General features: G+C 51.0%; 1 protein-coding gene across 1 annotated transcript in view; it reads left to right on the top strand.

Moving 5' to 3' along the window:
- The window catches only part of B4GALT1 (beta-1,4-galactosyltransferase 1), a 22,513-nt gene extending 2,488 nt beyond the window's left edge, over positions 1 to 20,025 (top strand). The window contains exons 2-6 of the mRNA XM_035310503.1: positions 8,219 to 8,454; positions 13,973 to 14,160; positions 14,722 to 14,844; positions 15,971 to 16,075; positions 16,632 to 20,025. Coding sequence (XP_035166394.1) covers positions 8,219 to 8,454; positions 13,973 to 14,160; positions 14,722 to 14,844; positions 15,971 to 16,075; positions 16,632 to 16,767 — 788 coding nt within the window. The 3' untranslated portion in view covers positions 16,768 to 20,025. The remainder of the gene's footprint in view (positions 1 to 8,218; positions 8,455 to 13,972; positions 14,161 to 14,721; positions 14,845 to 15,970; positions 16,076 to 16,631) is intronic.
- Positions 20,026 to 22,148: the final 2,123 nt, after the last annotated feature.

Here is a 22,148-nt window from a genome sequence, read left to right on the forward strand (position 1 = left end):
ATGTGATGAATCATGCAGGATCTGTGTGACTGAGCTTGTTTGGCGTTTTGAACAGTCAAATAGCCAGATACTGCTTTCAGAGACCCAGAGGTTCCCTTCTAGTGATGTTCAGAGAGAGCAGCTGACAATCCCTGCTGTCTGGCTCCTGGACAAACACATTAGCTGAATGTGAGGTTTAATCTCTACATGAAGTTGCTGAGTTTAACCTGCTTTTACGGTTCGTTTGCCTTTATTTATCATCTGAAAGCAGGAATTAGGGGAGGTGAGATAACACTGTAAGTAAAACTTCAACTAAAAATCCTTAACAGCTCTGAAGTTCTTTAATATAAGGTAATAAAAGCATTTGGGATTTATGCTCCAGCTGAGAGTTGCATGCCAATAAGTGTCTTAAATGGGATACCTGGAAGCACAGCCCACTTGCGGAAATTTCAGCCTCTTAGAAGCCCAAAAGTCAAATGCAAGCTAAAGTCCAGCTCTGCAGGTGACCATTCCCTGAACTGCTACAATTTTTATCAGCTGTAGTACAACATAGTTTTAAAAATAATTATTAAAATTTTAAAAATCAAGAGTTGCTCTATAGAACTAGTGTATATGTCGGCCTGCATGCTTTCAAAAAAGTCAAATGATTTTCTTCTCCCATTTCCATGAGGTCTGTGTCTTACGGTGATGGTGCTGTTTTCTGCCTCCAGATTCCAGTGAAGAGTGAGGAAGGAGGCAGCTTCTTTGGTGGTAATGTCCCCATGTAAAAGAGCTCATCTGCAAGCAACACTTATCTTTTGGTGCCAGAAGTCTGCGAGGCAGCATCTCATGGACAGGCTTATCTATATTTCAGGGATGTCATTTTTGAGTCCTGGCTGGTTGAGAGCACGTGTTGTTTATGGAAGTTATTTTAGAATACAGCTGTCTCTTTTTGCAATTTTTGACCCACATTTAGATACCAGGTGTGGCTGGCGGAGGGATGGCAGACCGAAGAGACGTGGCATCACCCTCAGCCCCGTGAGTGTCACGTAGCAGAGACGGCCCAAGTGCCCTAAACACGCCACAGGGAAGTGTCCGGCTCTGTAGCATATTGCCCCCAGATTTAGATTTAGAGAACATAACAACACCAAACCCAAATAATTTAGGGAAATCATCAAAACAACAATAAAAATTCCATGGTAATGTAGGAACCAGCGAACTGTCTGAAACACAAAACACTGGAAACGCTCATTTTCTGCAATGCCTAAATCTGAAAGCACTTTATAGCTGTTTATATGGTGGGAGATCTTGGGCATGGAAGAAAAACAGCTGTTTCTTCCAGACATCAGAGTCCTGCATGGGGACACTGACGTTTTTTGCACCAACTTAGAAGGCCGACGTGGGAGCAGACGTGCTCTGTAAAATCAGTGGTGATACTTTACGTCTGAGTTGCAGGTTTTGTAGGTTATGTGCTGTCTGAAAAGTCAGAGGTCTTACTAGTGCAAGGGCCCACTACCTGTGGACATTTCATGAGCAGGGACAGAGGACACCTTAGCATCAGCAAAACCCAGGTGGGTTGTAATTTGGGGTGAGAGAGTGGAAATCTTGAGGTGTCCAGCATCCCGGGGTGCTGGAAACACCAGTTCCTAAGAAAACGGGCAGTGCTGGTGCCAATGGGGTTTGGCAGGTCCTTGCCCACCAGCCCCACGGGGCAGGTGTTAGGAGGACAGCTGGGAGGGGATGCCCTGCACGGGGCCCTCAACGATGTCATTCTGTAAAAGTAAAACAGAAACTTGAAGAGAAGGGCATGGAGAGGGCCGGGGGAGGGGGAGCTAACACATGGGCCGGTTTGCTCAAGGTTAGCGCTTTTTTGGCCTCGAAAGAGTTTGTGCTCAGCTTCTCCAGAGAATATGCCTGCGGTGTTTGGCCAGGAGTAGATGCATGTTCCTGGCAGCTCGGCTGGCAGCACCGTGGCCATCCCAGTGGTCTGGAGCACATCTCTGTTGGGAAGTGCAGCCTTTCTCAGCAGGCAGGGAGCAGCGAGCATCGCTGCCCCAGTACATCCCCTCGTCTCCTCAAAGGAACGGTCTTGGATTATTATTAATTAGGCTTGCAAACTAGCTTGGAAAGGCACTGGGCCTTCCTGGAGATCAGTCGTTTTGGGGACGCGGCACAGCAGATGGGGTGTGCCAGAGAGAAAAGGAAAGTTTTCCATCTCGTGAGTCTAGTGTTTTATAACGTGCTTGTTTCGCTGCCAGCGCTGATCTGAGGCAACAGCTAGTTTTTTTTTTGTTTTTTTTTTTGGAAATTGGGCCAAGTTATGCTTGGAAAGGCAGACGCTTGCAGCTTCCTGAGCTGCACTTGGATGCAAACATTGGCTGAGCCCTTGGCCTCCGTGTCCTGGTGTGGAGCTCCTCAGACCCCAGCGGGCAGGGCAGCGGCTGTGCCCACACCTGCCAGAGAGGTTTCGGGGTGAAGTGGTGGGGATGAAGGCCAGGCTCTTGGGGGATGTGGAGGGAGCAGTGCCACCATCCAGTTGGGCTAGGGGAGGTCTTGCTGCCCAGCCCTGCTCCACGGGGATGCCACCTTTCCCTCGGCATTAGTCAGCGTGTGGTGAGGCAAGCATCAGCACCTTGGTAGCGCTGCAGACAGCCTGGTTCCCAGCTGCCTCCCAGAGATTTTCGCTCTCACAGCAGCAGAGCAGTCCTGGGACAGTCCCCAGGCAGTCCCCAGGCAGCTGTCTGCCTGAAAGAGGGCTGCTTCTCTCACCTCGCTCCCCCTCTGTGGGGCTCCAGGTGTTGCCTTGCAGCCGGGACCGGAGGGCACAGGACAGAACCAGGAGGTCTCCCGTCTGCCTGTCCATCCGTCCACACGTCCTGCGGCAGGGTGGGGTTTTCCTGGTGGAGAGGCAGCTCAGCCTTTCTCTGATCCGAGCAGCCGGGGAGTCTCTTTGTTTGTTTGTTTTAAGTTTGCCGTTTGAAGGCCTGGAATTTAATTTCGCGGCAGCAGCCCGCAGCGAGCGCCAGCGTGAGCGGGGCTAATCGCATGCAGATCGTCCCGCTCAGGGGGAGAGGGCTCAGAGCTGCTTCATGGGGTGTGAGATGGATTGCAGCCACCAGGGAGGACTTTGCTTCTCTCCCCAAAGTACTTTCTTGTGGAAAGCACAATTTAAAAAGAATAAAATAAATTTAAGACACCGTGCGCTAGTGTGAGGCCTTGTGTTGGAGTGGGTGTTGTTTGGGGTTGGATTCAGAACTCGTGCCTGGGCTATCTTTTGCAATTAATTTGCATCCAAATGGTGCAGGCTTGTGTAAATCCTTGTATTTTTCAGCCAGTTTCCTTCTGGGGTCTGTGGTGGTGGAGGAGTGAGGGCACGTGCTGGGCTCCAGGACTGCAGCCTCATGCCAGCAGAGCTGATGTCTGCACGGGGACACAACCTCATGAGCGTAGGCTGGCCGAAGGAAACGTAGGCCGAAGGAAACGTATCCCGGTGCTCAGGAAGGATTTTTTTCCCTCACCAGGACGTTTACAGCCAGACTGGAGGCTGCCATTGGCAGAAAGAACAGGCTTGCTCCTGTCCCACAGCTTGCTCCCTGGGGCTGCCACGTGGGTCTGGGGGCCGGAGCGACCCCTGCTCCCCAGCCTGGGGCTGAGGCTTTCCGGGGTGGAGCTGGTTTTGTTTTTCCCGGCGAGGCCTGTGTCGGTGCAGTCGGCGGGCCCTTCCCTTTTCTGCTCGGGCCCTGCAGAGAGACTTTTTTGTTTCTCTCTGCAAGTTCTGCTTCTCTTTTCCAGTTTTCCTTCTGCACGGGCTTGTCTGCCCATGGCAGCGCAGGCGTACGCATGGCTCAGCATCAGGGCGATGGAAACCTCCTTGCCCGCCTGCTACAGGCAAGCATCTTTCAAGCCTCGCTGCTGCCTGCTTTTGCTTTCATTCTCACCGAATTAAACATCTGAAATCCATGCCCACCCTGAACCTACCTGGGGCAGCTGTTAGATGGATTGAAGCATCAGCCTGGCAGATGCTGGGCTCTTTGTGCAGGGGTCCTCTGTCACTCGTTGGGGCAAGCAGGGTGAGGGGCCAGCAGGTGTGCTGGCAGTATGTACAGCAGGAGTTTTAACCCGTGTGGCAGACGTGGCCACCTGGAAGTGGGGAACAAGATCACCCAGGCTTTGGATCAGGTTGTTGAGGTGCTGCTGCACTTGGGCACTTTGCTCCACATAGGTTTTTGCGAGCCTCACCTTTTGCTTCGTTTGAAAAACTGTTTCCTGTTTGTGTGAACCACACCGGCTCCTCTGGCGCCTGTGCCTGTGCAGAGCTTTTCCTGTGCACCTTTTGTTTGAAGCTGAGCAGAAATGTTTCCGAGAGAGATGGGGGGTGGGAAACAGCTGGCTTCTTCTTGTTTTTTTGGTCCCTTCCACTGCCACCTAAAACCCCCCTTTTGCAGACTCTGAGTTGTTTGGATGTGAGGCAGCGCTTTTGCATTTTTTGCAAACTTCTGGCAGTCCCTTAACTGTATTTTCGAGGCTTTCTTTTGCTAAAAGCTTACAGCGGGGCTTGTGAAGATGCTGCGTGTGAGCTCTGTAAATGCAAACCCAGGAGATGCCTGCCTACAAACCCCATGCTGCATGCCTTACCAGAGCTGCACATCCTTGAAGCACTGTCACACGGGTGCATGTTTGGCAAAGGCCCAGTGTAGAGTAGCAGCTCTTGTGTCAGGCAGTCACTTTGAGCGGAAGCAGAAGAGGTTGAGATGAAGTGAATTGGGCTGGAAAGTTTACACAGCAAACACGGAGCAGGATACAGTTTAGCCAGTGTGACAGCACCCATGGGAAACTTCACACCTTTTCTTGGCATCAGCAGTTCTTGTCCTGTGTCTGCATCTTTGGGGCTGCTCGCTATCCAGGTAGTCAAACTGCAGTCAAAATGATCTAAAATGTGCTACGGGAGCCGTGGCCCCAGTCTCTGCTTGGGAAGCCCGTGTGTGCAGCTCTCATTCTGTGCTTGTCCTGCTTGAGAAGCAAACTGAAAGCATTGATTTGTGCCGGGTGGCATTTTGCTGCTGGTTATTGTCAGCTGTGTCACCCTGCGAGGTCTGATTTGTTTTCAGATGTTCTGTGTTTGAAAGCAGCTTATCCAGATTTTTACGTTTTCCTATTCTTACTGATGCCAGTGAGTTTCTTAGCTGGATTACTTGGGTCCAGCTGATCTTAGAAGTGGTACTGTGAGAACAACAGAAGCAGAGTACTTGAGGAGTGCTTGTGGACTTGGATGTTGGGGCAGTGTTTGTGAGAGGGCATGCTACACTTGAAACTGACTTTATTAACAGGAGGAGGGGATTACTGAAGAAGGTTCCTCATCAGTGTCCCTTCCAGCCTCCGAAACTGTTAAATCTGCCTTCTGCAGCTAGCTCTTATCATGGCTGCTTTCCTCTCCTGCCTGAGTCTTTTCCTGCTTGACCTCCCAGCTTCTGGGAGGCAGGCAGGAACAGGGCTCAGCAGGATGCGCGGGTGACCTGGGAGGACTGCAGCTGCCAGCCTGCACAAACACCCTGCCTGTGGCTCCCAGAGCTCACACGCTGCCGAAGGGAGATTTTGTGCAAACCAGCCTCAGTGGCCAACTTTTGCTCCCTGCTGCTCTACCAGCTTCTGGCAGGGCTGTCAAGCTGTCAGGGTGCCACATGGGGAGCAATGCTGCACAGTGTGTGCCCCTTCCTGCCCCGATTCCTCCCCTTCCTGCGCCCTCCCCCTGCTGCAGTGCACCCCACAGGTGTCGATGGGCTGAAAGGGATTGGGGAGGCCTCTGGGAAACGCAGTGTTAACGGGACCCTAATGCCTTGGTCTGAGAAAGTGTTTCCTTCTCATCCAAGAGGGAAACATGGAAGCAACCATTTAACATGGGAACTGGGAAGCATAAAAACTTTCCCACTTATCCTGTGCAAAATGCATCATCTCTGGGCAGATCATCATTATTCCCATCACTGATAATCTTTCCCTGGAGAGCAGTGCGTTGGGATCCTTCCTGGTGATGCAGCAGGCTGATCATAGTCAGCCCCGCTCCCTGCTGAGCAACCCAAGGAGCAGCGAGGCGGGTGGGATGCTCTGGAGGAGACTGGCCCTGCCGAAGGACCAGCAGTCTGGCCACCTCCACGTGCAGGCAGCATTCGTGTCCATCATTCCCCAATGCTCCTGACCCTGTGGTGGGCAACCTGCAAACACACACACGTGGAAGTTGTGGCTGGAGGTGTCCACTGTGCCGCTGAAACACACAGAGTGGTGGTATTGATGCTTGAGGCTCGTGGTGCCAAAGTGTCAGCACGTTCTGTGGCACACTTCCAGGTGCAGTCTGGGAGCTGGCATCAGGCAGGCATCATTCCCAGTAAATTGATTGCATTCAGTCACCTCTTCTTACAGGCTGAGCCTGACCCCCTGCGCTTGAGCAGCTCCATCAATGGGTGTAAGAGCAGTCTGGAGATGCCTTCGGATCCCAGATGTGACACCAGTGCCTGCAAGGTCTTGCTTCCGTTGTGCTGGCAGCGAGTCAGGTGTCAGAGCTGAGTGTTCCGAGCATGCCTGCATCCTTGGCAGGTCATCTCTAGCCAGAGTGAGCACAGGGCTGTGAAACATGCCCCACCTGAAATGACTTCTAGAAAAATAACCTGGGAATGAGCCAGACCTGAAGTATCACTTCCACCTCTCCAGCTGTGTAATAAGGCACATATTTGGGTATGTACAAGGTTGGTTGTATCGGTCACAGTATTACATAGCTCTAAAATTCCCTGGTGCCCCCTCCCCTGGGGGCTCAGCACCCAGTGCCTGTGGTGGGGCTCCACAGGACAGTCCCGTCTGCAAAGCCCAGCCTGGTCGTGAAGCCCCAGTCCTGCCATGGGGTCACAGCAGCAGTCACAACCAGAGGTTTGTGCGCTGCATGCTGTGAGTCTGCACGCTGTGGCTGCATCTTCAGCAAATGCAGAGAGGAGGTGGTAGCCCTAAGGTGAAACCCTTGTATGAGTGCACACGTACCCAGGTGGAGGAGAGGGAGAAGAAGCAGCACTCAAATCTTTCAGGAGTGATGCCCAGCATAGTGTTTATGGTGAAAACCTTTGGCTTTGTGCACAGGGGTTGCTGGTACGGAGACTGCAGCATTCCCACTGGAGCCATTTTGTGCTGGTAGCTGGGCGTGCAGGCAGAAGGCAGCTTTATGGGCACCTCAGGCTGATTTATTAGCTCGTTGTCACCGAGCACGGGATGTGGCAGAGGGAGCAGTGCCTCCCTGGGGAGCCACTCCAACTCATCAAGCCTTCTGCCATGGGTCTGTTCATTAAGGCTGGGGCAGCCCATGCCAGCAGGGCATCCAAAAAATGCTCAAGGATGCTGTGCTGTTGCTGCGATCCTCATCCGCTTGCCCCATTTGTTGTGTTGCCTTTGTCTGGCTCCTAAAATTGAAGGCAGCCTGGTGCAGCAGCTCCTGAGTGGGGCCCATTTCAGCAGTCCCTCCCTGAGCTTGGCACAGGAGCTCCTCCGCTGCGCCGGCAGCTCAAGCGCCTCGGAAGCTGTCTTTTTCTCTGTGCTGCCATGGGGCTTCTCAGTTGTACGCACTGGCATTGGCACCGATCAATCTGGCGCTTTCAAAACCTGCCACTGTTGAAACCACGTACAGGAATTGCCAACTGCATGCAAATCCAGACATACTTTTGATTTTATTTTTAGCAGCTCTAGCACAGGACTTTTGATAAATAATGGGCACGCTGTCAGAACACTGAAAGTATCTGTAAGAAAAAAAAGAAAGAAAGGGGGTTTTGTTCGCTTTGCATGTGGGCAGCCTTGGCGTAAGTAATTACGTCGGCAGGAGAGCGGGACTATTTTTGAAGCACTCGACTCTCACGCTGCGCGAGGTGGGTGGGAGTGCAGGGGGCAGCGCTCTGCTCCGGGCAGTTTCCCCGATGTGTGTGCCAGTGGGAGTGCAGCCGTGCGATCTTCAAGAATTGTTAAGCATCAGCAGCTTCGTTGGGGTCTGATACCATAGGACCAGAGCGTTTGCAGGCTTGCGCTGGGTGGTGGTGTGTGGTTGCTTCAGGTACAGCTGGCCCCAGCTTCACATCTCCATGCACCACTGGGATTTCGTTTAGATCTAAGCCTGTGTTTAAAAAAAAGAAAATGACAGCAGTGAATATCTGTGCACGAAGGATGCATGCCTGTAGAAATAAATGGTGCGTGGCCGTCAGGACGTGCTAACTGGCTTTGTGCTGTGCCTTTCTTCCAGTCGGGGCACTACATGTGGAGTTCTCCCAGCCTGTGAACCTGGAAGAGGTGGCGAGAATAAACTCGGAGGTTAAAGATGGAGGTCGTTTCGCTCCAAAGGACTGTAAAGCACTTCAGAAAGTAGCAATAATCATCCCATTCAGAAACCGAGAGGAGCACCTGAAGTACTGGCTCTATTACCTGCACCCAATTCTTCAAAGGCAGCAGCTAGATTATGGAGTATATGTTATCAACCAGGTAAGATGCTGGAGACACGGGGCTTTAGACACTCTTGCAACAGTGCCCATGCCCCCTGGAATGGGCTGGTTACCTTATCCTGAATGGCAGTGGGTTGGCAGGCAGGCACAAGGTTGCTTTGAAAGGCAAGAAAAAAAAAAAAAAACAAGGTGAAGCACAAGAAAATGAATATGAGCAATTTTGCTTTGATGATTTTGATGGAAAACCTGGAGTCTGCTCCTCCAGTCAGGCATGGCTAACTCTGAAGAGATTTTGCTTGAAAAAGCTTGTTGGTCAGGAGGACAAAAATCCCTAATAGCCCAACCCAGTCTAATTTCTCTTTTGAAAAGTTCCTTTTCACAGGAACTGCTGCAGGATTTGCACACAGACCTGTAAACTGACCAGGTAGCCTTAATAACTGATCTGTCATTAGGCGTGACATAAAGCCATAGGATTTCACTCACCTCCTTGAGCAGCTTTTGTTGGTGGTTAGTAATAAAGCATAAAGTGTCAGGATGGACAAAAGAAAGGTGCCACAGTGCAGCAGGTAAGTGGCTGTCTTCAGGCAAACAGAACAGAGCAGGAACAGGCAGCCACAGGGTGTGGGGGGTGCTTCTCACTTTTTTCTTTGATATCTGGAGGACGTAGACTTGCCTTAAAAATAATAAAAAAAAAAAGATACATTTCACTTTGAGCAATCTCAGTCTTAATTTATCCCACAATGGTGCTTAAGTGATGGGGTGCTGGAGGAGCTTACGGTGTGCGGGCAGCTGTGGGGGCAGCAGCGTGGCCGGGCAGGAGCAGCCCTGTCGGTGCCGGCAGGCCTCTGGAAGGACAGCCCTGCAGCACAGTATTACTCCTTGTCCCGTTTTGTTCTCAGTTTTCACAGAACTGAGGAGCAGCGTGCTTCCTTAAACACATCTCCTGTCACCTTGGCCTGGCCCACATGGGTGCTGGTGTCATGGTGCAGCCTGAGGGGCAGGCGCCACAGCCCTCACGGTGATCCAGAGCCCACAGGCTGCCTCCCTGGAGGAGCTGCTGGTGGTCTGGAGCCAGCAGCACAGCTGGGGCTGGTGTTCCCCATCGGTAGAGCCATGGGATGAGGGAAGCAAGGGGCTAGATCGCACAGAGCCATGCTGGTGCCCCAGCTGGCAGGACCCCGGCCTGGCCCCAGCTCCCACCGCTGCCGCTGTGAGGGTTCGTGCAGCCTGCGTTGCCCTGCCTTTGCGGCTCCTCCTCTCCTCCTCTGGTGCTCTGTCCTCTGGTGCTACGCCTGCGTGCTCTGAAGTGATTGAACCCTCACAGAAGTCATTTAAGGAAATGTTTTTTGTTTTTTAAACTCACCTCTTTGGGCAAAGCTGGAGTGGGAATGATGTCCAGCATGCTGGGTGTAAGTGTCCTGGACACGTCCTATGGTCAGATATAATAGGTTAGTAAGTAAGGCTGCTTGATTTGCAAAGTAAATACTCTCCTTCCTCATGCCTCTTGAGAACTTGTGTCTGGAAGAGGCAGCATGGTCAGTGCTGGTAAGCCCACAGGATGCGTCTCTCCAGGGTGAGTGGGAACACTGAACGGAGAGATTTGCAGAAAATGTATTAATTCTGCCAGAAGTGCAGTGGGATAATGGTCTTATTTCTCTGCTGTCTTGACAATTGCTTTTCTCTTTTTCTTGTCTGTCCTTCCCTTTGCATCTGCCCTCCTTTTTTTTTTTTTCCTTCTAGTGGGGAAATGTTACCTTTACTTGTTAATCCTGTCTATAGCAAAGCAATCACTGAAGCAAGGAGAATTACTGTGTGATCTGATTCTTACACGCTGCCTACGTGCTCTTCTGTCCTCTGCATCTCATAGAAAGAAAGAGGAGCGCTGAGCCCTGCTACTGCTGCACTGGTAATGTCAAACTTCTTCCTTTCAGCACAATGCGTTTCCCTCTCGAGCCCGTTGTGCCTCCACCATGCTGTTCTTGCGTGCCTGAATGCCTCAGAGTAGTGGTGCTTGGCTGGAGTCAGGAGAACGATGTTCGTAAGATGTCCAGCATGTAACAGGAGCCAGTGGAAAATGTGTGTTACATCGGCCCCTCCCCAGCCCAGCAAAACCCAAACCTGACACGTGGAACAGCAGCTGTAGGATCTTTCAGATAAGCTTGAGATGAGAGATAGATGTCTGGGTGCACACCCAGCTGGTGAAGCACAGACTTGGCTTCCTCACAAGAGAAGGCAGTGGTGAATTAGTCAAAGCTGCTTTAGTCCTGCTCGCTCCTGCAATTGCCCACGTGTTCCCTTGTGCATTCACAAGACCGTGAGCCTGCAGTAGCTGTGCAAGTCACAGTCTGTTTGGGTGGACTGCGTGCTGCCGCTCCATGAGCGGCTGTGCATGCCAAGACATTTGTGCACTCAGGTTTCAAAACAAGTTTTCTTGCTGCCTCTCAGCCTGTGCCAATGCCCATGTGGTGGAGACCTCGTGCACCAAGCTGAAGTTCAGGAGAGAGGAGACTCAGCAAATTCCCTAAAAACTGCATTTTCCACTGGTCCCCAGTGTTACTTGCAGCACCCTTGGTAGCAATTTTCCAGAGAGCATGTGTGTGTCTGCGTGAGTGTGTGGCATCACGCCTCTTCCTGTTATTGTGTGGGGTGTGCCAGGGCTCCCCAGGTATGGGGTAAAGGTGCTTGGCTGGTGGTGGCCAGGGAGGTGATGGCTCTCTCCCAGTCAGTCAGAAACATTTATCCCCACCATTACCTGTCCCAGACCCAGTGGGTTTGGGATCCCATTGAGGGAGATCTGGGTCCTCTGCACTGCTGTGCTGCCTGCAGGAGGGATCACAGAGCTGTCTCCTGCCTCAAAGCATGAGGGAGGGCAGAACTGGGGTGAAAACACCGTTCAGGTGGCAACTTGGTGGTTTGCAAGCCTCTTAGTGTGTCTCAGCTCAGTACATCCCAACTGAAAGAAGGCAGCATCCTTTGGTGGGTCTGGCTGAGCAAACCAGGTTCAGCAAAGGTAAGGGATGGTGAGGAGAAAAGCCTAGCTGATCCTCTCCAGGTGCCAGCAGGAGCCAGCATCATCCCGTGTCAGTCTGAGGCAGCCCCCTGTGCCCCTTTATGCCAGTCTCTCATGGGCTGGTGGCTGGGGATGGGCTTACAAGTGCTGGAAGAGACACAGGGGATAAAGCCATGAGGCGGAAACAGGTGCTGGGCACCAGCGCTGGCTTCTGGTGTGAGCTGAGCTCCTGGACGAGAGAATACGGGGGGAAAATTGTCAGGGAGGAAAAAAAAAAGGGGGGCTAGAAAAAGTGTGCTCGGAGCAGACCTTTTCTTGTTGAAAGCCTAGGAAAAGAGGTGCAGAGTCTACACCTGGAGCATGGCGGCGGTGCCAAAGCAGCAGCCCCCTGTCTGCTGCGTGGTTCTTTGGCTGCGTGCTCTCCTCCAGAGGTGGTCCAAACCCATCCCTGCCCCTGGGGCAAAGAGCGAGGAGCAGCACCCACGGGGTGCAGAGCTGCCAAGCAGGGGCAGGCAGGAGGCTGGCTCCTGCCTGCTGTGCCTCGCCTGCGCTCCCAAGCCTCACCGGTGGTGCCGTGCACCTGGATGGGGCAGCTGCCTGGAGAGCAGATTTCCCAGCTTTGCTTATAGTTTTTATTTCACAAAGTTGGGAGTCAGTCAGAGACAGGAGCCTGCAGCACCATCTTCAAGTTTTGAGATTTGGATCCCTGATACTGGAGATGTGCTGGTGCTCCTGAATTGCCTTAGGTTAAGAAACAGAGATTTCTGCTAAAAGAAAATGCTCTTATGGGGGGGTTCTGGGAGAAATTTAAGAATTAAGCTCCTGGTAGAATTGTTAATCCCTGAGTGTCCCCTGGATGAGTGAGAGGCTGCCATAAGGCATGGATTAAATACGGCTGAGCCTCTGCTGATCACAAAACCCGTGTGAAGCACAGTGCTCACCTTGCAGTGTTGCTACAAGAAGAGCAGCCAAGGGGTATGAAACAAGCAAGTGCAGCACCTGGTGCAGGGAGAGGCCCTGAAAGCCGTTTTTGAGGACCAACCTCTGGCATGACCCAAGATCCTCCATATGGGTCAGGTCTCCTGGCTGTACGGGCTCTGCCGGGGCTCGTAACTCCAGCTGCAGGACTGGGGAGCGCGTGGGCTCAGCAGCCCCTTTGCCGACAGCCAAAAACCCTCTGTACCCACAGCCGCAGCCGCTCCCTCTCCCCATACCCTTTGTTCAACTTTCCTTCATCTTCTGTGCTCAAGTTTTCACAGCTCTTGCTTATGCATGACGGTGATCATCTTCCCACCACCTTAGTTATTGCGTGAACCCTTTTATTTCAGGTGAGGATGCTGAGAACTGGCTCAGATCCTCCTCCACTAAAGCTCACTCCTCCCTGTGAAGTCATTTAAGCCCCAGGCAGGTGCTGAAAGCTTTTGAAAACCTTGGTTTGACACTTGCATGTTAAATCCTTCATTTGAAAGGTACTTGTGTCTGTTTCACAGTTAAATTCTTGGCTCTCAAGCCACAGATCCATTAACCAGATTTGGTTACTAATTATTAATTGGTTACTAACTATTAATCCAAGTGATCGGATTAATCAGTTTCTAAAAAGATTATTTATTAACCAAACAAAGCCATTCAGGAGAGGAGGTAAATGGGATACTAAGGGGTGCTTCTCTGTATTTTATCTATCCTTAATTTGTGTCCCACACCGTCATCTCACAGCAGGGTGGGGAGCCGATTTGCATGTCTACACGCACGCACACGCAGCAGGAGCCAGGCACGGCAGGGCAGTCCTTTGGCTTGAGGCTGTGGAGAGAGGAGGGTGGGAAAGATTTGGCAGGTTGGGTCTCCTGGCTGGCAAAAAACTCCAGTCTCCTTCAGCACTGCTCCCCGTGCAGGGCTTGGGTTCGGTGCTGCTGCGGGGCCAGGTGCTGGATGAGAAGCCACCCCAGGCCACCAGTGCCCCAGGCACACATGTAGGGTCCTGTTGCTGGTTTTTGAGAGCACCCCAGCAATCTGACAGCCCGTGTGTGTGTGCCAAGGCATGTGTGCTTCTGCCCGAAGAGGCTGGGCCGATTTCTTGCACCCAAGACATTTAGCCCCACAGTCTTTACCCTGGCCACAGCCTGAAGCACAGCCGTGGTTTCCCTTCGCGGTGCTCAGAGCAAGCACCTCCTTCCAGAGCAGTCATTTGGGTTATGTCGCTTCTTTTTATTTATTTATTTATTTATTTATTTATTTCTGCTGTGAGAGACTCCAGCTCCTCGCCCTGCAGTCCGTGAGCTTCCTCACAAAACTCAGCCCTGAAATGCCCATGTGGGGGGTGGGATGGGGCCCTGAGCCCCCACCAAACCATTGTCTGGCCATTTTGGCTGCCACTGCAGCTGGGACCAGCTCAGATGCCAGGTCCCAGAGCACCACAGGAGCACTCGGTCCCCAGCTCGGGATGCCAGAGACCTGCAAACCCAGCGTGGCAGCACCAGTGACAGGTAAGAAGCCTGCTGATTTCAACTGTTCAATTCAAGTCACTTAACCACGTTTGTTTGTTTTAAACCAGGACGGAGAAGAAGAATTTAACCGTGCTAAACTGCTGAATATAGGATTCACGGAGGCTTTGAAAGAGTATGACTATGATTGCTTTGTGTTTAGTGATGTCGACCTAATCCCAATGGACGACAGGAACACCTACAAATGTTACAGCCAGCCAAGGCACCTCTCTGTCTCCATGGATAAATTCGGATTTCGGTGAGATGCCGCTTGGAGGGGCATTTCCTTCCTAATTCTGCCGCGAGCACCACAGGCCAGGTGCAATGTTACACATTCCCACCCACCAGCAAAACCCTGGGAAAACATCTCTGGAAAAACTCTGCCTTGGCATGCACATCCTCGTGGGAGCAGGCGGCTGGGGCAGAGGGAGCAGGGCACAGAAATGAGCCATTTTCTGAAAATGTCAGTGTCTGGGCAGGCAGGTGCGGGGCTGGGAGGAATGGGCCGATCATGCTGCAAGTGCCTGTGCCCCGTCTTGTGTTTTGCAGTGTAAGGGGCTGGTGTTTCGTCCCAGCCTAGAGAGCGAGGCACTCTCACACGACAAGAACTGTGCATGGAGTGGCTGCAGTTCTCCAAGCAGCCAGGTGATGTTCAGAGCAGAAATGCAGGCCCTGGGGGTTTCTTCTGCTTGCTGAAGCAGAACCAAGCCCTGTGGTAGGTCTCGGGGGTGGGTCAATGGCCAGGCAGTGGGCTGGGGTGAAGGGCACCGTGACCCCTCCTCGGGTCCATCCCCTAATGGCCTGTTCTCCCAAATTCTAGGTTACCCTACAATCAGTATTTTGGAGGCGTGTCTGCCCTGAGCAAGGAGCAGTTCACAAAGATCAATGGGTTCCCAAACAATTACTGGGGCTGGGGTGGCGAAGATGACGACATCTACAACAGGTAAATGAGTACCCACCTCGGCACCTGGAGCCATGGGAGCGGGAGGGAGAAGACCTTCACCCACAGAGCCCAAGGCAGCTCGAGGCTCGCCCAGGTCTGCAGCCTGGCAGTGCATCCCTTTGTTCTCAGGAGGGATTTGTCTGTCAGGTTTTAAGCAGCTCCAAACAATGCCCTGAGCACTTGCTTCCTGCCTGGAAGAAAACTGAGCAATGCTCAGAATTGCAAAAGAGGAGGAAGGTATTTGCACAGGGCAGACCAGGCCCTCCTCTGCCTGAAGGTGAGGGCAGATGTCTGTGGGTTTGTGTTAACCTTCATGTCCCCAGGAAGGTGGGGCGATCACTTTGAGAAATCATTGTAGGAACTCAGATTTGAGAGTCTCCTGCTGTTTCTTGACTGCAGAGCACACCGTGGTCCTTTCCCTGGACTTTCCAAGCTCTCTTGAGCTTCATGGAAGTCTTGCTGAGGCAGCTGCAGATTCTCAGCACATTTTTTCAATAGCCCAATTGAGGGACAACTTCTGGTGGGGCAAGGCACTCCAAGGAAGGTGGTAGTTGCCTCTCTGGGAACCTGTGTTTTGAGGGGCAGGAGGTGCTATATAAAAATTAAAAGGGAGACACAGGAAGGAAGAGATCTGACATTGGCATCCATGACCTGCAGGTGCCTTGCAGAGAGCACACAAATGATGATGGGCTGCCCCCCTCCCTGTGCTGCTTCTCCACTGCTCGGTTCAGTTTCCACCAGCACAGCACCTCCTTGCACTTCAGCTTTCACATCTTGAAAAATGAATGCTCTTCTGGCTGCTTTCCAAATGGGTTAAAAACTAGATGTCTGCCATTCAAATTCCAGTCTAAAGCCTCAAGCAAGGTTAACGCAGGTGCTGGCAGAGCAGGCTGGGGTGCAGGGAGTTAGCAGGGCCCTGGTGCAGGCAGGGCCTCCTTTCCCCAGATGTGCACATGTGGGAAAGGACTGGCTGCCCTTCCCTCTTGGCGCTAGCAAGCCTGCAATGCACAGCAAGGTGCTCAACTATGAGAACAAAGCAGGTAGTGGCCATTAGTGGGGAGCATGCTGGAACAGCCCTTGTCCATCACCTGTTGCGGATGTTTAATATACTTTTTGCTTTTGACAGGCTGGTGTTCAAAGGCATGGGGATATCACGGCCAGATGCTGTCATTGGGAAGTGCAGAATGATTCGCCACTCGCGTGATCGGAAGAATGAACCCAACCCTGAGAGGTGTGTGCCTGCATCCCTGTGCCCACACTGCCTTCTGCTCTCTTCCCCTGCACCAACCTGCCCCACTGCCCTGAGCCTGGGCCATCTACTGCCCACCTTGCTGTCCCCGTGCTGGCTACACCCTTCCCCTCACCACTGTGTTTCCTTCTCTTTCTCATCTCTGCAGGATTTCACCATGGCACCAATGCCTCTCACCATTTTATTTCTTTACCCCCTTTTCTTAAATATCCTGTGCACATCAAAGTAAGCTGCAAGTGGTTGTTCCCAGATTGGTCTGGGGGAATAAAACCCTTGATTTAATTCAGAACTGAAAGAAAAAGTAATAATATAATAAATTTTAAAAAGGCTGTTGTTGTCTGAAAGCTTGGCTGTTTTCTCCTGGCTAAAAGCCATCCCCTTGGTCTCGCCAAATGAAGGGTCCGATGGGGCCCACGCTGATACCCACGCTGTTCTTAAGGACCGGAGCTGAGCTGCTGTCCGAGAGGCAATGAAAACGTCACACCGAGTGGGGGTTGTTTAAAGGTTTTCTTGTTTGTTTGTTTTTCTCCTTCCGCAGATTTGACCGAATTGCTCACACAAGGGAGACAATGGGCTCTGATGGCTTGAATTCACTCTCCTACAAGGTGTTAAGGACTGACAAGTACCCTCTGTACACAAAGATCACAGTGGATATTGGCTCGCCGAAAAGCTAACACCGCAGGCACAAGAGAGACCTTGTGTATGTTGCCTGGGACATCTGGCCTCGCTGATGCTTTATATCTTCTGGTTTTATAACAGTTGCAATGAACAACGACAAAAAAGGCCTCATTTGGTGTGCCAAAGCCTCTCCAAACTGGGTGGAAAAGTGCTTTTATTCTCTCTTTTTCTTTTTTTTTGGCTTTTTTTTTTTTTTTTGACTTTACACAACCTTCCAGCTCTCCATTGTTTTTTAAGTCCAGAAGTTGTACGTAAGAGCTGTAAATATTTACTTTGGTGGAAAACATTGAATGTCATTTATCTGTGACAGTGCTCTATGTTAAGTTGATTGCTGGACCCAAGTTTTACTGATTACAACTGTGGTGCATCAGCAATTACTGCCCATGACATTTTGGTATTTTAAATTGGGTGGATGAAACCATTCCTTTCAATTCATTCCTGGTTTTACTTTATGAAGGACTGTAAAATGCTGCTAAAATTGTACAAGTTTACGCATTTCATTAGATTTTTTTAATGGAGACAATATCATTTTTTTTCCTAATGGTGACCAAAACATTCTTCTCTGTGTGCAGACCAAGTTTTGAATAACCAAGTCTGGATTCAGTGACTGTCACTATTTCTTTCTGTCTCAAAGGAGACTTTGAGTGAGTTGAGCCAGAATCTGCCACTGAGCTAGCTCTCTGCATAGGGTGGGAGCTACACAGGTGGCACCTGCTTTGTAATCTGCCAGTACTGCTGGCTTCAGATAATCACACTTCTGGATGTGATGGTGATATTTTGCCTAAGCAGAACATGACACTTGGGGAATATTTTGTTTGGTTGTTTTTTTTGGTGGATTTTTTTTTTTATGGTGGTTGGGGGTGTGCTTTTTTATTCCCCTAAAACAAAGATTGAGTGGGTTAAATTGCATGTTGAAATGATGGCCTTAAAATTTGCTGACACTTCATAACAGTGGTAGAAAACTACCATGCTGTTCAAACATTGTCTGAAGACAAAGAATGAAGCTTTGCTTGCAAGGTCATGCGTAAAACTTGAATTCACTTATTACGTTTGTTGTTGTAACATTTTAATATCTTTTAAAGTAATTTGTATATCATAAGCAGAATATTTAATACCAGATTAAACTAGGGTGCAGCATAATAGGATATGCTTCAAGGACTCCTTTCTCTCCAGGCTATTAGGCTTTTTATGGATCATAATGTATAAGCCATGTATTGTATTTGCTCTGTGTACTTGTCCACGGAACCTCCCGCAGTGCTGAGATACTTGCAGGACAGCAGGTATCCCATTTTGTTTTTATTTTGTTTTTATTTTTTCCTTAAAGCCTGTCAAGACACATGTCCTGTGTCGGGTAGCTCCCCCGTGGCTTTTGAGGCGGCGAGGAGAATGCAGGCTGCAGAGCACTACCTTCTGCTTGTGCGCCAGGGCACCAGCAGCACCCTGCTTGTCCTTCCCGCAGCCCTGTGGAAACCCTCAAGCGCTGACACCCTCGGAGCTGGGTTAAGTGATTTTTAAAACTCTCAGCCAAAATGGAGAGCTTAATTCCTTCTGGTGAGTAGTTACTTACCAGCTGTGACCACAGAAATTTGCACTTCCTTGGCCTGTGCTGAAGGCTGTTGAAATCAGGGACACTTGTTGTATTGGGGATCATCTTCAGCACTGCCTCTTTTTTTTTTTCACGTTTATTTTTTTAAAAACTTTTTTTTTTCTTTATTTTCTTCTTTTTGGGGTGTTTTGGACCTGAAGATTTTGCTGAACGGTTGCACTGCAGGGGTGAGATCCTGCGGGGTTTGGGGGCTTGCTCTCTAAGCTGCCAGGCTATGGCCTTGACATTTCTTCCTAGGCCAGCAGCAGTTCAAAGTAAGAGCAGAGACTTTACTCACTAGGGAGACACCGAGCTGCCTTTCCAGCTTCATTTTGGAAACGTGCTCATCCCCTTGAACACCGTTGCAGCCAGACGTGCTGCTCCAGTTGCGCTGGGTGTGGAGCGAAGGCAGGCTTGCAGGAAGCTGGAGTGGGGCATTCACTGCTGCATTAAAAACGTTGACTCCTTTTTGGCAAGTCAGGCTCCAGTGCTTGCAGACACAATGGAGTGCAAGAGGAGGTTGTGTTACAGGTCAGACACCTACCTGCAAAATCTTGGCGCAGCTGCAGTCTGCACCAGTAGCTGAGGCATAGGCAAGGGCTTCTTTTTTATTTTATTTAATTTTTCCAAAGGTGCCTTACAAGCAGGGCCCCATTCCCACAGATGGCAGGCAGGTCAGCACCAAGCCTCACCGAAGTTCCACTGAAGATCCTGGGTCTCTGCAGAGAGCACCTGGGTTTGGTCCTTAGCCTTTCGTGTGCTGGAGAGCTGGGACTTGCGGCTATGGCTGTGTCTGTCTGATAACTGGCTATGCAAAGGGGCTACCTGCTGTATTTTAGTGATTCATTGTCTGGCTTTTTTTTTTTTTTTTAGTTTCTTTATTTGTTTCTCCTTGACTGATGATTCTCTGGGGATTAGAAAAAGTCAGTGTAAGAACTTGTTCTCCTGTCTGCTGGAATCATGGAGTATCATGCAGGTGGTCTGAGCACTTGGTTCTGGCTGTTGCAATCAAAGCTCTCTACAACTGTGCCTTGAAAGAAGGGAGAGTGGAAACTGGAAAACCAGGAAACCTGAAAAACATTTTCAGCACAGAGACATACGCCGGTGGTGCCAGAAGCTGCCTCTTAGTTTCTCTCCCAGTGCTAAAGCCTCAAGCCATGTCAGAGCTGAGGATGCTGCTTACCCTTCGGTGCTGAACCTTCATGTCCAGATCTCACTGCCCCTGCGTTAAGCTGTGCTGGTCAAACTGGTGAAACACTCTTGGTTCAGCCTGGCCGTAAGATCTCTCCCCTTGGGATATCCAGGGGCCTTTTCTACACATGCTCATGTTACACAGAAGTGAGTTTTGACCTGTACTGGGTGGTGCTCTTTCCACTCCCGTAGCGACACTCAAAGTGATACCGTGCGTAACGGTTGAAACCTGCAACAAATAGCTGCAAAGGAAACGCTAATGCTCGGTTTCTTTGGGACTGCTGTTTGCCCGCTGGGATGAGAGGGGGTGCTGGCATGCAGCTTTCCCCCCGGATCTTGCTTATGTACTGGACTGCTGCTCATGGGTCTCCTGCAGGTGGTTTTGCTTTCGCATTTTTATCATTTATATACCAATGGGTGTATAGTCCGATGTTCCTACTTGACTGTTGGTGTCAAATAAAGTATTTTCAGTTACGGCGTTTGGCAGCATTACTCAGATGAAGTGGGCTTCCCAGCCTGCCACCCTCAGGGTCCCCCAGAGCGAGTTTCTCTCCCTGCCCTTGCAAAAAATCTAACAGCACGGGAGGAACAGATCCAAGAGTTCCCAGGTGCCACCAAAGGACCACAATTTGCCCGTGGGTCAGGGGACAGCATGCCACCAGGCTGCCAGCTGCCCAGGGGCAGCAGGTCACGGCTTGCTCCCTGGGCGCTTGCAGGCTTGGCTGGAGATTTGGAAATGGAGAAATCATTGCTGGGAAACTGATGCAGAAGCCTGCCTGCCTTACTTGGCACTTTCTCATGCAAGCAGTTTCTGCAGAGGAGATTATTCGATGCTTGGTATCTACAAGCAAAAAATGGTCTGAAAGGGACACAGGAGAGTCAGTGGGCTTTTCCACTTTCTGCCAATTCTGTCCCCAAAGCATTGAGCTTGGGTGGCTGAGCAGCGGAGGCAGTTCAGTCAGGAAGCAGCCCTGTGTGGAAACCTTATCCCTTGATGAAAGAAGCAGCTGAGACGCCTCAGTAGGGTTTCACCCTTTTCCCCACTGGTCACTAGTGCTGCAAGGCCTCCCTGGCCAGACCAGCGTGTGACTTGTAAAGGATCCCTTTATCCTTTTGTTGTGAGAACCGGCTCGCTCCAGCACTGCTTCCTCCAGCTCCACCTGCCTGGAGGGACAAGGATGGTTAAACAGAGATCTCATATTGTGTGTTACACTTGTTTACCCTGCTACACCTTCCTGTTCTCCAGTCCATGGGGAAAAAAAAAAGCCCACAAACAAACAAACATAAAAAACATGATGCTGTTGTTAGAAGGTAGAAAAGGACTTGGCTGAAGTTTTCTCACCCCTTTCACCCCCTTGGAAGGAGACTGAAGAGCATGTGCTTGCTGTCTGCCTGTGCTCTGTGTCTTAGCACCGTGGGGCTGACATTGGATCTGTTTTTATCTGCCTGCCTCGTGCTGGCAGGGTGTCTGTGCCCTTCGGGTGATGCACCCACACAAGACCTCTTTTTATCTGCCTGAGCTGAGGCAGCAGCCCTGCTCCTGTTTTCCTTTTCTGCCCGCTGCTCTCTGTATCACAACCAGGGAAGCAGATAGTGCACAGAGACAAGATCTCCGTGGAGCCAGTGGTAAATGACTCCTGAAGCCTGGATTAGGTCCTGATTAGTGAAGGAACCGAGTGGGCAGAGCATGGGACTGGGGTTCAGCCCAAAGTCAGTGGGCTCTTATTACCTTCCTGCCCTTCATATGCTTGACAGCTATCTCCGAGAAGGCTTGCTCCACGATCTTTCTAACAGCAGTCACCATGGTATTTCACCAGGACAGACAGCCTCAGCCACATCAACCAGGACCATTAGCTCCCGTGGGTCAGTGCCATCCTTCCTGGTGGATATGAATATATCCCCCTACTCTAAGAAGCCCTTAAACCCTGCCTTTGGCCCTCCATCTCCTTTCCAAACTGTGCTGGTGAGTGCAGAGGCCTGGGAGCAGACTTTGCTTGCAGAGATGCTGCAGAATTCCTTTGCTCACTGTAACAGGCTTTCCTGCATCGCCCAGCACCAGGCTGCCAGGCCTGACCCTGAGGACAGGAATTCACTGCCCTGCTGCGGTGGCTCCGATGATGCCGGCAGGCCTGGGGAAGGAGCAAGCAGCCAAATGGCCACCTGTCCTTCCCAAACCCAACCAAGCCAGACCTCTGCTCCATGTTCACCACCCTGAGCACCTGCCCAGCCACAAGAAGTGCAGGGAGGAGTGGTGAAGCTCTCCATGCTTGGGTCCAGCTCACCCAGAGCTGGCAGAGGGACACAGCCCGCGCCCGGGAGCATTGCCTCTGGCAGTGGAGGTGCTGGCTGCTGGCACGCGGGATGCTGCAGTAAGAGCTTGCTGATTGATTTTTTATTTTTTTTTCCTCCACCCTTCTCTGGAGAGGGAGAGAAATGGCTTGGTCAAAAAAAAAAATGCAAAAAATTGGCAGGCTCCTATGCAGAACAGAAATGGGCCAGAAAGTTGTCCCTGCAGTATCACCCCACCTATCAAATGCCCCAGTTTTCTTATTTCCCAACCACAATCTGGAACAGAAGAAAAATCAAATGAGAAACAAAACA

Source organism: Oxyura jamaicensis, chromosome Z, assembly GCF_011077185.1.
Source record: "Oxyura jamaicensis isolate SHBP4307 breed ruddy duck chromosome Z, BPBGC_Ojam_1.0, whole genome shotgun sequence".
Lineage (NCBI taxonomy): Eukaryota > Metazoa > Chordata > Aves > Anseriformes > Anatidae > Oxyura > Oxyura jamaicensis.